The sequence below is a fragment of the Tenrec ecaudatus genome, chromosome 12, assembly GCF_050624435.1.
Source record: "Tenrec ecaudatus isolate mTenEca1 chromosome 12, mTenEca1.hap1, whole genome shotgun sequence".
NCBI lineage: Eukaryota > Metazoa > Chordata > Mammalia > Afrosoricida > Tenrecidae > Tenrec > Tenrec ecaudatus.
In genome coordinates, this window is record NC_134541.1 from 34,944,827 (window position 1) to 34,958,219 (window position 13,393).

At 50.7% G+C, this 13,393-nt stretch overlaps 1 protein-coding gene across 1 annotated transcript; it reads right to left on the reverse strand.

Annotated features, from left to right (window-relative positions):
- Positions 1–9,691: 9,691 nt before the first annotated feature.
- On the reverse strand, positions 9,692–12,209 carry GFRA4 (GDNF family receptor alpha 4). The gene is made up of 4 exons (XM_075527970.1): positions 12,137–12,209; positions 10,605–10,950; positions 10,415–10,524; positions 9,692–10,323 (listed from the first exon to the last, which is right to left on the reverse strand). Exons 1-4 carry the CDS (start codon positions 12,207–12,209, stop codon positions 9,983–9,985), a joined length of 870 nt encoding a protein of 289 aa, XP_075384085.1. The 3' UTR covers positions 9,692–9,982.
- Positions 12,210–13,393: the final 1,184 nt, after the last annotated feature.

The following is a 13,393-nucleotide window of genomic DNA, read 5'->3' on the forward strand; positions in this document are numbered from 1 at the left end:
GATGAGAGGAAGTGCATGAGGGGCAAAGCAAACCGTTGGCTGTTTGAGTTCACCCAGAGGCACTTGGAAGAGCGGCCTGGCAATCAGTTCCACGACAAACCGGCCATCGGAAGCCTGAGGGAGCACAGCTCTCAGTCTGACATGCGCAGGGTTGGATCCCCTCCAGCAGCAGGTTCACAAGGAAGGCAGCACAGCTAGGATCCAGTGAGTGGAGTCCGCAGGCCGGGCATCCTGTGAGGTGTAGAGCCGCTCTGAGTCCCACATCGTGTTCAAACACGTTGTGTGGGTGAAAAATCGGTTTCTCATGATTTCAACCAGAACCCAGCTCTCAGACTCCTCAACGCAAAGTGTGTGAGAGGTGGTCCATGGACAGAGAGTTTTTCAGAAATGCAACTCAAAGAAAACTAACCTTTGGGTGTTTGGGTTTCCATTCAGAATTTTATCATGAACTGTTTATCGTTTGGGGAAATTATGTCCCCGGTAGAAATGGCATGCCTGTGTCCTCAACCTCACATACCTGTATGGGTCACACCTGAGCATGGCAGCTGGGTCACAGGCATGAAAAGGGTTCCATGTCATTCAGCGTCTCTGTCACAAGAAGAGAGGTGAGACTGGAGGCCTCCAGAGAGGTAAGACCAGAGAGCACAGGCTTGAACTGTGGGCCCTTTGACTCCCTCTTGGGCTTTCTTCCCTGTCTAGCACATGGTCCTTGAGACAGGGTGCTGATGACATCGTGGACTGAGAGTTGGACTGTTAGCCCAAAGGTCAGCACTTCGAACCATGGGAGAGAGATGAAGCAGTCTGCTTCCATGAAGAACTATAGCCTTGGGAAGCCTGTGAGGCAATTCGTCCTATGGCATCACGATGGATTGGAATCAGCTTGATGGCTGTGGGCTGTTGCATTTGGGTCCCTTGAGAACCCCATTTCCGAGCGTCTGTGTCTATTTGACTTTTAGATGTGTGTGCTCATCTGTTTATCTCAACTGCTGCCTCATCTGGAGGCCCCTCTGGGTTGGGGGCTTGTTGTCTCCTTGGTAGAGACACTTCCCAAGACATCCTCAGCCCAGGCTGCCCAGGCCTGCAGCCAACAAGGCAGGACTGTGTCTTGACCTCCTTTCAGAAGGGTGTCAGGCTATCCGACTGGGGACCCTCCTCCTGAAACCATGAGTAGCCCCATCCTTCTAACGCTGGAACTGTTATTGTCCTGTCATTTCCTGCAGGAAATGCTACTTTCCGCAAATGTGAGCCAGCTCTGTGATATGGCCCAGCTCAATCTACTTGGGGTGGGTGGGGTTGGGGATAGTAGGGTGAGCAGTGAGCTAGTGTCCACATCAGCCTTACACAGAGACATTAGGCTGCAAGCCAGGGCGGATATTTATGAGCCATGAAGTTTCCACCAATAAATCCATAGATGCTTCCAGCATTTGTCTTTCTGCCTCATCCTCACCGCAGACACCTGCTGGCTGATGGGATGGGGAGGGTCTGGAGGGTGATCATTGTGGACACAGCTGGCAGAGGCATCATCACAGGGATATAGACCTCAGGCGCACCAGGCGGAGATGTTCACCCTGGCATGGGGACCACTATGACTTTAAACCAACAAAGACATCTCTTCCTTTGTAAATTGCCTGGTGTCCAAGTGGCTTCATTTGGTTAAGCCTGGGGGTGGCGGGGAGGGTTGGGAGAATTGCTGAAGCAAGAGAAGTCGCCACAGTGGACCAATTTTGCTATTCCCTCCCCACCCCCGGTCATGCTCATGAGCTGAGATCACCACAATGTCACAGGGAGAGAGAGGTACATTCTGGGAACCTCAATACTCTGCCTGGGATCAGTTGGTGAATGCTGGGAGAAAGAGGTGCCTGTCTCCCTCTGTTGGGGCTAAAAGGGCCATCCTAGCTGTGGGCTGGATCACTGAACCTGGGTTTGGCTGTAGCAACTGAAACGTGGGGTGAGATTCTCTCACATAAAGGAAAGGTATTAATTTTCTGGGGTAATGAAGACCCCAGGAAGGTGGTCTAGGTGTGCAACAAGTTCACAGTGTTATAAGGTTGCTCACTGCTGGAGGCTAGAATATGGACATGGTTCCAGGCAGTGGTGGGATTCGACCAGTTCTCACTAGTTCAGCAGAACTGAACCTCATTTTTTTGTTGAGTTAAGCAAACCAGTTGTTACAATGGCACTTGTAATCGAGGTTCTCTCTAATGTGAGTGGCGGGCTGGGGCAGCCACCCAATGTAGAAATCACAAGTTTATGTTCGTTACTCTTTTGTAATATTCATCTGTGCCACAGCTTATTCAAAGCACCCATAGTCCATAGACATAAGACCTTAGATGGGAACTTCCGGGAAGATGGCGACAGAGTAACACATACCAGAAGGACTCCACAGAATTCAGCCCAGGAGAGTTGCTTAGAGGGAAATTCAGCACTGTTGGAACACAGGAAGAGCATCATAAAGATAAGAGAATTCCTGCCTGTGTGCCTGGGGTCCTAAGGTAGCTCAGCCAACACTCCTCAACATTCCAAGCAGCTGCAGATACCTTTGCCCAACCTCTGCAACACCAAAGCAGGCAACCCACCAGCCTTCTGGGTCACTCCCCTGAGAGGGAAGCCACAGGAGGATAAAGTAGTAGGTTAATTCCATAGTGAAATAAGCTGTAGGCAGTTTGAAGAAGCATTCCTACAAGTCTCCCAGAGAGAGCCAGTGCTCTTTGACTCCCTGGAAAATGGCACCTGGATCCTCTAAAACAACGCAACACAAATAGCCATCAGCCCCAACGACCTCAATGAAAAAACAGGAGAAACAAAAGGCAATGGCAGAAGATGTCCTGAACATAATGACATGCATAGAAGAAGCAGACATTAAGCTGCCACAGGAAGAAACTTTCAGAATACTACTTGGAGTCATAGAGGATATGAAGGAAACAATACAGATAAAGGATGAAATGATAGAGGAGATAAAAGCCATAAACCAAAGGGAAATACAGGAGCTTAGGGAGGAGATAACAAAAACCAGTAGCAGAAACAGAGAGCTCGAGAATCGACTGGAGGAAGCAGAGAACCGCATCAATGACTTGGAGGACAGCCAAGCAGACTTTAACAAATGCGAACAAAAATCTAATAAGATCCTCAGAGAAGCTGAAGAAAACTTAAGAGCTATGTCTGATGCTATGAAGAGGAACATTAGAATTATTGGCTTACCAGAGGAAGACACAACAAAGAAGTCATCTGCAACAATAGTGAGAGAATTCTTGGAGGAAAACTTCCCCAGCTTAATGAATGAAAACCAGGCAACCATTTAGGAGGCTGAAAGAACACCAACTAGACTGAATCCCAAGAAGAAGTCACCAAGGCACATAATAGTTAAATTATCCAACTTTGAGGAAAAGGAGAAAATAATGAGAGCAGCTAGGGAAAAACAAGCAATCACATATAAAGGTTCCCAAATAAGAATATGCTCAGACTTATCAGCAGAAACTATGAAGAAGAGGAGAGAGTGGAGTAACATACTCCAAAAATTGAAGGAAAACAATGCAAACCCAAGAATACTCTACCCAAGCAAATTATCAATCAAGATAGATGGAGAAGTAAGAGTTTTCCTAGACAAGGAAAAACTCAAAGAATATGTTAGAAGAAGCCCAGCCCTACAAAAGATCCTTGTCGACCCAGTATGGGCAGAAGAACAACATTCACCAAGCATAAATAAGAGACTGCCACATAAAACAACCTCACCCACAGGGCAAAAAAGCGAAAACAGACCTCAAGATAGCATTGACTAAAGATGGAGAGAAATCAAAGGCTGCTGAGGTAAGCTTTAAAAAAAATGCAAAAGGGGCATAGGGATAAAGCTACAGTATGCAAACAGTCCTGGGGTGAGGACCAGGTAATATGGCAGGGACCAGACCAAATACAAGGATTCACATGGTAGACAACTAAAAAGGTGGGGAAAGGGAAAAAAGTAATAATAAAGAAAAGGATAGTGGGGGCACAGGGCATTAACTCACCCAAGGGGAGGTTATTGTTTGTGTCTCCACAGGGAAAGAGGGACCAGACTTCAACCCAGTGCTCCAAGATGTGAATGCAACATGCCAGCGTGGAGTAGGGAACCAGTGGAGAGGTCTGGGGGGCGGGCCCCAGCCCCAACTACTAAGTGGACACCTGCCCCTCCCCTCAGAAGAATTTATTTCAAAGGATGGCACTAAATCTACAGCTCTGGGAGAGGGACATATATGATCTGAGCACACGGGAGCAGATCAAGGGGGAGGAGGAGAGAGTGGAGCACATCCTGGCCCACCAGGCCGTGAGGACTATGTTCCCAATTAGACCAGCCAGTCGACAGAGAGGACTGCATGGCCGACCCTACTATGAGACATGATGCCCCTCACTCACCTATAGCTCTATAGGGGACAACACCAGAGACACTGTGAGAATTGCACCCGATCAGATCCCGCCACACCGAGGCAAAACATTAAGGGTGTGCAACAGGACAGCAAGGGAATAGAGCGGCAAGGTCCCCAGGGAATGCTGAAGGTAGACTTTGGGGCCAGGGCTTGGTACCCCAACAGACTGGACTGGAAAACACTCCTAAAGGCCAACAAACAATCCTTGAACTAACTGCAAGCTTTCCTTATTTGTTGTGTTTTCATTTGTTTTTTGTCATTGCTTTGTTGTTGTTATTGTTTTGTTGTATATTGTTGCTTGGTTTTGCTCTGTCTTGTTTTTGTGCATGTTATTATCTCCGCAGACCTGTCTAAATAAGATAGACTGGATGAACAATTGGAGGAGAAAACAATGGGACCGACAGTTCCGCTGGGACATGGGGGAGGGGGAGTTCGGGGGAAAGGTAGTGGTGTTAATAAATCCAGGGACAAGGGAACAACAAGTGATCCAAATTGGTAGTGAGGAGGATGTGGGAGGCCTGGTTGAGCATGATCAAGGGTAATGAAACCAAGAGGAATTGCTGAAACCCTGGTGGGACAGGAGGAAAGTCAAAGGAAATAGAGGAAAGAGCTGGGAGGCAAAGGGCATTTATAGGGGTCTAGATAAAGACATGTACATAAGCAAATATAGATAGATAGATAGATAGATAGATAGATAGATAGATAGATAGATAGATAGATAGATAGATCTATGTGCATATATTTATAGGTTTAGTATTAAGGTAGCAAAAGGACATTGCGCCTCCACTCATGTACTCTCTCAATGCAAGAATACTTTCTTCTATTAAATTGGCATTCTATGATGCTCACCTTCCAGACACAACCACTGAAGACATAGAGGGTGAATAACCAAATGTGGTGAAGAAAGCTGATGGGCCCGGCTTTCAAAAGATATAGCATCTGAGTTCTTAAATGCTTGAAGGTAAACAAGAGGCCATCTGGCTCAGAAGCAATAAAGCCCACATGGAAGAAGCACACCAGCCTGTGTGATCATGAGGTGCCGAAGGGATCAGTTATCAGGCATCAAAGAATAAAAAATCATATCATTGTGTGCTCACCTACCTGATACAAATGTTGAAGATAAATGGGTACATAAGTAAATGTGGCAAAGAAAGCTGATGGTGCCTGGCTATGAAAAGATATAGTGTCTGGGGTATTAAAGGCTTGAAGGTAAACAAGCAGTCATCTAGCTCAGAAGCAACAAAGCCCACATGGAAGAAGCACACCACCCTGTGTGATCACAAGGTGTTGAAGGGATCAGGTATCAGGTATCATCAGAACAAAAAATTTTACCAGTGAATGAGGGGGGGAAGTGCGGAGTGAAGACCCAAAGCCCATTTGTAGACCACTGGACATCTGCTTACAGAAGGGTCTTGGGGAGGAGATGAGCCAGTCAGGGTGCGATGTAGCAACAATGAAAAATACAACTTTCCTCTAGTTCCTAAATACCTCCCCCCCACCCTCCCCGGCCCCACTGTCATGATCCCAATCCTACCTTGCAAGTCTGCCTAGACCAGAGGATGTACACTGATATAGATGGGAATTGGGAACATAAGGAATCCAGGGCGGATGATCTGCTCAGGACCAGTGGTGTGAATGGTGATACTGGGAGGGCATAAGGAAAGTAGGTTGGAAAGGCGGTCTCCATTACAAGGATCTACATGTGACCTCATCCCTGGGGGATGGACAACAGAAAAGTGGGTGAAGGGAGACATCGGATAGGGCAAGATATGACAAAATAATAATTTATAAATTATCAATGGTTCATGAGGGAGGAGGGACTGGGGAGGGAGGGGGAAATGAGGATATGATGCCAGGGGCTTAAGTGGAGAGCAAATATTTTGAGAGTGATGAAGGTAACGAATGTACAAATGTGCTCTACACAATTGATGTATGTATGAATTTTGATAAGAGTTGTATGAGCCCCTAATAAAATGATTTTTTAAAAGACCTTAGCTGGAACTCTGCTTGTACTATTTATTGATTCAATTCATAAAACTCATTACACTTGATGAAACATTGCCTTTTTATTCCTTTGTGTTTGTTACTTCCGTAAACAAACATATAACATAAAGGGGGGAAGTGCCAAACAGAGGGGTGACATGCTTTCAGCTTTGTGTTACACCCCAAATTCCCACCAGCTAGTATAAGTGAATTATGCAATTCCTGAAAGTCTTCAAAGAGCTCAAAATATCATCAGAACAATTGCTGTAAATTCAACAGAAGCAACAGAGGGGCTTTCAAAGATGAACATAATTAGTTCAGAGAAGTCATGCAACTGTTTCTAATATAGCAAACACAATGATGGTTGTCTAATTGGCCTATCTCTCAAGTAATGAGATCCTCTTTAAGAAAAAAATGTAATGAGTTCCTACTTTTACAGTGAAAAGATGGGTAATGATAAATCCCACAGCCAATGAATCTTGGACAAAAGCAAAGAATGATGCAAGTGAGGACAGCAATCGAGAAGCAACGTGGAAATGTCTTCAATAACAGTTTTATTGTTTTTGTCAGGTATGATTTAATATTTTTTCATTAATATTTTAAAACTCTTAGAATCTAGTTTTGTGTACTTCTTTTATTGTTCTTATTTAAGTATTTGATGTATGAAATAATAAACTACCATTCAGTATATAATATTTTTAATACTTAAAATGATCATTAGGGCAGGGAGCCAGTTGTTAAATTCCTTGAATCCCTCCACCGGCTCCAGGTGAGAACATCCCTATTTAGAAAACTTTCCTGGAAGCCTCATGTTGGCTTCTACTCCTTGGCCAGGTTTGCGCCACCGATAGCTGCAAAGGAAGCTGGGATTCTTCTTCTTCTTAAATCCGAGCACTAATAACGAAGGAAAGACTAGACACCAGTGGCCAATGAAAGAGCCCCCGAGGAGGGCAAACTGGTAAGCAGAGACTACTGCAGGGGTAGTCAATTGTTTAATGTGGTTCTCTAGCAAACATCTCCCTGTGTGGGCCTGGTAAAAAGGACGATACTGATAGGGTTCACCTGTGAGGCATTTTGACTACAGGAGCCCTGTTGCCACAGAGGTTACTCACTGGGCTGCTGACTGCAAGGTCAGCAGTTAGAGACCAACAGCTGGTGGGGAGGGAGGGGGAATGAGGAGCTGATGCCAGGGACTCAAGTAGAAAGAAAATATTTTGAAAAAGATGATGGCAACAAAGCTGTTTGACATGTTTGACAAAAGGGATATATGTATGGATTGTGATAAGAGCTTTAAGAGGCCCCAATAAGATAAAATTTTTAAAAGAAAGAAACCAACAGCTGCTCTCGGGAGAAAGACCGGGCTTTCTAGTCCCATGAACCACAGGAGAAGTTCTACCCTCTCCAAAGGTCACAATGAGTCCAGAATCAATTCGATGGCAGTGAGTTTGGATTTGTTTTCTGGTTGGTTGGTGTGGAATTCTAAATAGCATCCCCTGGAGTGCCATCCTGCTATGCATAAAACAGCCGCCTAAGAAGCAGGAAGAGGGATCTCATTGCCAGAAAGAGCCAGGAATGGAATGCATCCTCTGGACCTGAGATACCTGCCCAGTGAACTTCCTGAAGTCAGCTCCAGAAGACAGCTACACCATCCCAGGAGCAGCCAAAAATCAGGAGGAACAGAGTCATGGACTTGCCAACCCACAGAGCAGGTCTAACGGAATGTTTTTGTGCAGGAGGCTGGCTTACAGTGTGGAGATGCCTTTGGGCCCTTAACTGGGGAAGTTGGAGGTGGTGACCAACAGAAGTGGAGCAGACTGCCCCTGGACTGAGACTTATTGAAGTGGAATGCCTCTAAGCACTTAATTCAGGAAGCTGGGCTTGCAAACCCACAGGGCTTGAGCTAAATACCTTTGGGTTGAGACTTACAGCACAGTGGTATTCCCTTTGGACATCTATTGGCAGCCTTGGGGCAAAAATGATGTAGCATATCCTGATGAATAACTCTATCCTCAGCATTTCTCACTTGTATTACAACCTGCGAACTTCCTTAATAAACCCTTTAATCATTAATTTTGTCTGTGAGTTCTGAGTAGCATTGCAGTGAGTCTTAAATATAGAGATTGCTAGTTAAGACAACACAACTACTATTAGCTGAGAAGTTGGCAGTTCCAATCAGAGACTAGAAAACTGGGCTGGCAAGCTGCTTTCAAAAGATCACAGCTCTGAAAAAATAGAGTTGTAGTCCTGCACCCTGCACATAGCAGGTTCCCAGTCACCAGGAGTTGGAATGAACTCAACAGCGACAAGCAGTGACAATTCCTGCCACCAGGACCTGACTGCTGATTTTGCTCAGCAGCCTGTAGAGAGGCGCTGGAGCCCAGAGGGGTGTGGGGTTCTCTGAGGTCACATTCCTGCGGCAGACTGGTATCCAACCCCAGGACAGACCACAGCAATGCAAGGTCAGCTTCTGTGCACAGGGGTTTATTAGCTAGCCAATCCTGGTGCTGGGCTGGCCTTGGCCAGCAGTTATGGTGGGGGAACTCTGTGTGGGGGGTGGGGGAGTGTGGGGTGCCAAGATGGAGGAGCATTACATGGACAGAATCAAATTTCCCCTAAATCATCTCTCGCCCCAGGAGGCTTCATATCCAAAGCGACTCTCTCCCTGCACCCACTCCTTCTCTGCCCTCTGGAAGACCCCAAGGATCCCATGGCTGGTGCAAAGAGGAAGGGCGATGGAGCAAGGGACAGAGAGGGAAGGCAGGGCTTTGCAGTCAGGGGCACCCCCGCGGCCCCTTCCATGAGGCAGGGGCAGGGGTGTTCACATCTGCAAAAGGAAGCCAGGGAGAAGACCAGGGCTAATGTGGAGGGCGAGCCTGTCCCTTTTCAGTGGTACTGTAGGCCACAGCCATGGCCCTGAAACTGCAGAGAGGAGCTTCTTGACTGCTGTCTGTGGTTCTTGTCAGAGCAGGGGCCAGAGAGCCAGGGCTGGGAGCATGAAGAGATGCCAGCTCCCCTCCAGAAACCATCCTGAGGAGGGCACCTTGAGGGTAGGGAGCAGAGCTGTGCGCTTGAGGTTTGAAGCCTGTCTCTACCTGGTAGACCACCAACCCAGGCGTGTCACATTGCCAAATCTCTGCCTTGCACTTACCTGCTGCAGGTCCTGATGAGAGTCCTGCAGGGATAGGGGCCACTGGCTCTCAAAGGTCTCTATGGCCCTGTCTGCAGAATCCAGGTGGGACAAGTGAGAAGCCCTGGCAAAGAACACAGCTCCTCGGGGACAAACTGTGTAGCCCCTGGCATGCCCCCGTGAACAAGGATGGGAGGACAGGGCATTTGCAAGGACTGCCCCTGGGACAGAGAGCCAGGCTGGGGAATTATACGGACTCAGGCCCCCTTACTCCCAGATCCAGCGTGGGCCGACTGAGCTAACCAGACCCGAGACTAAAGGCAGAGTCATGGGTGGGGCCTGGCACCACCTCCTAAGTGGCCAAAGCAGGGATCTTCCCCGTTCAATTCCAGGACCCGGGAAATGTTTCGACCGCACCCACTACACCAATCTCCCCACTGTTTGCCCGCAGGGGTCCCAGGACCACCCTAGGATTCTACGTAAAGTCTAGGATCTGGTCTCCAGAGGCAGCTGGGTGCGCACTGCCCCAAGGACAGGACAAGGCGATAGCTGAGGGAGAGAGCAGCCTTTGTGAGCCCCCCAATGGGCTCCCACGGGGCCAGGCGACTTGGGTGGGAGTCGACGGTAAGCGCCAACCTGATGGATGGGTGGATTCCAGGCCGCTCTGGCGAGGCCCCTTACCCAAGCAAAGGTTCCTCGTGAGAAGCCCCCGGAAGCCTTCGCACTCTTCTCGCCGGTTCCCGCTGCCCGCGCAGTCGCACCAGGGGGCCACGCGGGCGCTCACGTTGTCCACGTAATTAGGGGTGATGATGGTACCTGTGGGGACCGCGAGGCGGGGTCATGCCCCGACGCGCACAGCCCCATGGAGAGGCCCGCCCATGCCCATGCCCAGCTCCCGCCGTCGTACCCACAAGGCCGGCGTAGGCGAGCCAGCACCGCGGGATCTGCGGGGTTGGGCAGCCTTCCGGGGCCACCGGGGCCGGTGCACAGGAGGCCTGGAAGGCCCGGAGGCGGGGCCTGCGAGTGGGGCGGGGCGGGGCGGGGCGGTGAGCTGGGGTGGTCCCGCCCCCGGCCCGCCCCGGCCCCGCCCCGCCCACCTGCAGACTCCGCTGTGCTCGCAGGCGTCCAGCGGCTCCAGGCAGGACGGCCTCGCCCGGCCGGGCTCGGCGAAGGCGCAGGAGGGCACGAAGGTCTGGCGGCGGCGCTCGGCGCACGCAGGGTCCGCGCACCGGCAGAAGAGCAGCGCGAGGGTGAGGGCCGGCGGCCCGCGGGCGAAGAAGCGGCGGAGGGCGCGGTGGCAGCGGGCGCGGGGACAGCCCCCTGATGCGGCCCGGCCCAGGCACCGCGCCACGTACTCGGTGCGCAACCCCTGGCACCGCGCGTCCGCCGTGCACGCCTCGGCCGCGGCCACGCAGCGGTTCCCTCCGGCCGAGCGCGCGGACCCTGGGCGGCAGGGAGGAGCCGGTAGGCTGCGGGTCCCGGGGCACCCTGGTGCTCACGTCACCGCCACCCCGTCCACGCCCTCCACGGAGGGCCTGACACGCAACTCCGAGGAGGAGGGCAAGTTGTGGCCCACAGAGGGCACGGCCGGCCCCCCGTCTCGGGAACGAACGACAGCCTGCTTCCAGGGCCCCCGCGGGACATCAGGGACCCATGGGGCTGATACGCCCCCAACCTCCCCAGAACTACCTCACGCATCCTGGCCGGGAATAGAGCCTTCTGGCACAGAAATGGCACTGCGGACAGTGGCCACCCCCCTTCCCCTTCCTCTTCTGGGACGTCTGACCCTCCCTCTCCCTGCCCCCACAGACCCTTTCTGTGAGGATGGAGGTTGCCAGTTCTCGCACCTCCCTAACCTTTTAGAGTGCCCCCTTTGAGTCCCCTGAGAGTCTCCCGCAGCAGGGCCCCCCTTGGGCACAGACATTGTCTTGCTCAGCTTGGGGAACGAGGGTCGGTGCAATTCTTGCCTTTGCTTCCTGCTTTCCGCTCGGTGGGAATGACGGGAGAACGAACGCGGGGAGCTTGCCGAGGGTACTAGAGGAGGACCCAGTAGATGGGCCAGTCCCTGGGCCACACCTGCCCATCTCTCCTCCAGCTCCTTTGTCTGCCTGGCTCACCCTTACCATCAAAACGGCGCTCACGACTCCCCCGACAAGCTCCTTGGCCTTCAGCTTTGCCAGGTTCCAATCTACCCACCGGCAAAGTGATCCTTCCCTCCGCGATGTGCCAGACAGGCCAGGGAGACCAAGCAGTTGGAACAGAAGGTGCAAGGCGGGGAGGGCACTGGGAGGCAGGGAGTGTTGGGAGGGTAGGAAAACTGGGAGCCTGGGGCAAAGCCAGGAAAGGAAAGCCCTGGGGCAGATATGTGGCACTTGGCAGGGGGTGCCTGCAGGGGGACCCAATGATGGAAAGGTGGGGCCTCACGCACTGGTGTGTGTGGGGGGGGGTTTGGGGGTTGCTGCCAGAGTCCTCCCCTCCCTCAAACAGTCCTCAGACACACCCATCCTTGCCCGCCATTCTTCCTGAGTTCCTGGGTTTTCCTAGAATCACCCTCTAGCGGTTAGCCCTTCCAGCTGGTCCGTGGAACAGGTGGGAATGAAAAGGCCCAAGGGAGAAGGCGGATGCTCACCAGGTAGCGGCAGCGGCAGCAGCAGCAGTAGTAGTAGCAGTAGCAGCAGCGCGAGTCCTAGGTGGCTGGCCATGCAGGCAGCAAAGAGACCGACAGCTGGCTCCTTCCCTCTCTGCTCTCTGGACATCTGGGGACGGACAGAGGTAGATCCCAGTTGGACAGGTGGTTGCCTTCTCGCACCGCCTATGCTGAAACAGAGCGTTGTGGAAACCCGGGTGCCTGTGCTGAGAAGTGCCCCGCAGGTGGGAAGAGGCTTTATAGAGAGAAAGACCACACCTCACTGACCTGGCCCGCCTTTCCTCCCGTTTTTGTTTTTTTTTCCCCTGAACTGTAGATCCCAGGACCCTGGATCCAGCGCCTGAACACACACACCACCACCACCACCCTTAAGAAGAGCTTGCCTTTCCCGTACTAAATTTAACTTTTAGAACTGTTCTTTCCTTTCAGCAATAAGTTTAATTTTTAACTTTATATTGGGGACTCATTTTAGAAGATTTGCAGAAAACTTCCAAACCTCTCAACATCCTTCTTAGGCCTTTGTCCAGCCTCCTCTACTGTTCCGTGCTATTGACAGAGCAGGCCAGAGTCAGACTCACAGCGACGCCATGTGTTGCGGAATAGAACTGCCCCATAAAGGCTTGACTCCGCAGGTTTTTTAAGGCTGTGGTCGTTAGGGAAGCAGGTGGCCAGGCCTTTCTTTCAAGGCCCCACTCGGTGGGCTGGGACTGCTCACCTTTTGTAACTGACAGTAAACTGTGCCACCCAGGGGCCCTAGCTTAGCTACTCTTTATTATATCCCAGTTTTCTCACTAATGCCTTTTCCCTGTCCCACAGCCCACCCCAGGACCCGGCATTCATTGCACTTAGTGGCCGTGTCCATCAGTCCCTTCCAGGCGGTGGAACTCCCTCAGTCTTCTCTCCTCTCTCAGGACCATGAGACTTTTGAAGAACCTTAGTCATTTATTTATTTTTTTTATAAATTATTTTTTTAGGGGCTCATACAACTCTTATCACAATCCATACATACATCAATTGTGTCAAGCACATTTGTACATTTATTGCCATCATCATTCTCAAAACATTTTCTTTCTACTTGAGCCCTTGGTACCACCTCCTCATTTTCCCCTCCTTCCCCCACCCTCCCTCATGAACCCTTGATAATTTATAGATGATTATTTTTTCCATGTCTTACACTGTCCAACATCTCCCTTCACCCACTTTTCTGTTGTCTGTCCCCCAGGGAGGGGGTTATATTTA

Excerpts from the sequence above, each read along its gene's own strand:
- GFRA4 (XM_075527970.1), bottom strand. The coding sequence starts at position 12,209 with ATGGCCAGCCACCTAGGACTCGCGCTGCTGCTACTGCTACTACTACTG. Across the intron at positions 10,525-10,604 it reads GAGCACAGCGGAGTCTGCAG|GCCCCGCCTCCGGGCCTTCC; the intron begins GTGGGCGGGGCG and ends CCCCACTCGCAG. Across the intron at positions 10,324-10,414 it reads CGCCTACGCCGGCCTTGTGG|GTACCATCATCACCCCTAAT; the intron begins GTACGACGGCGG and ends CGGTCCCCACAG.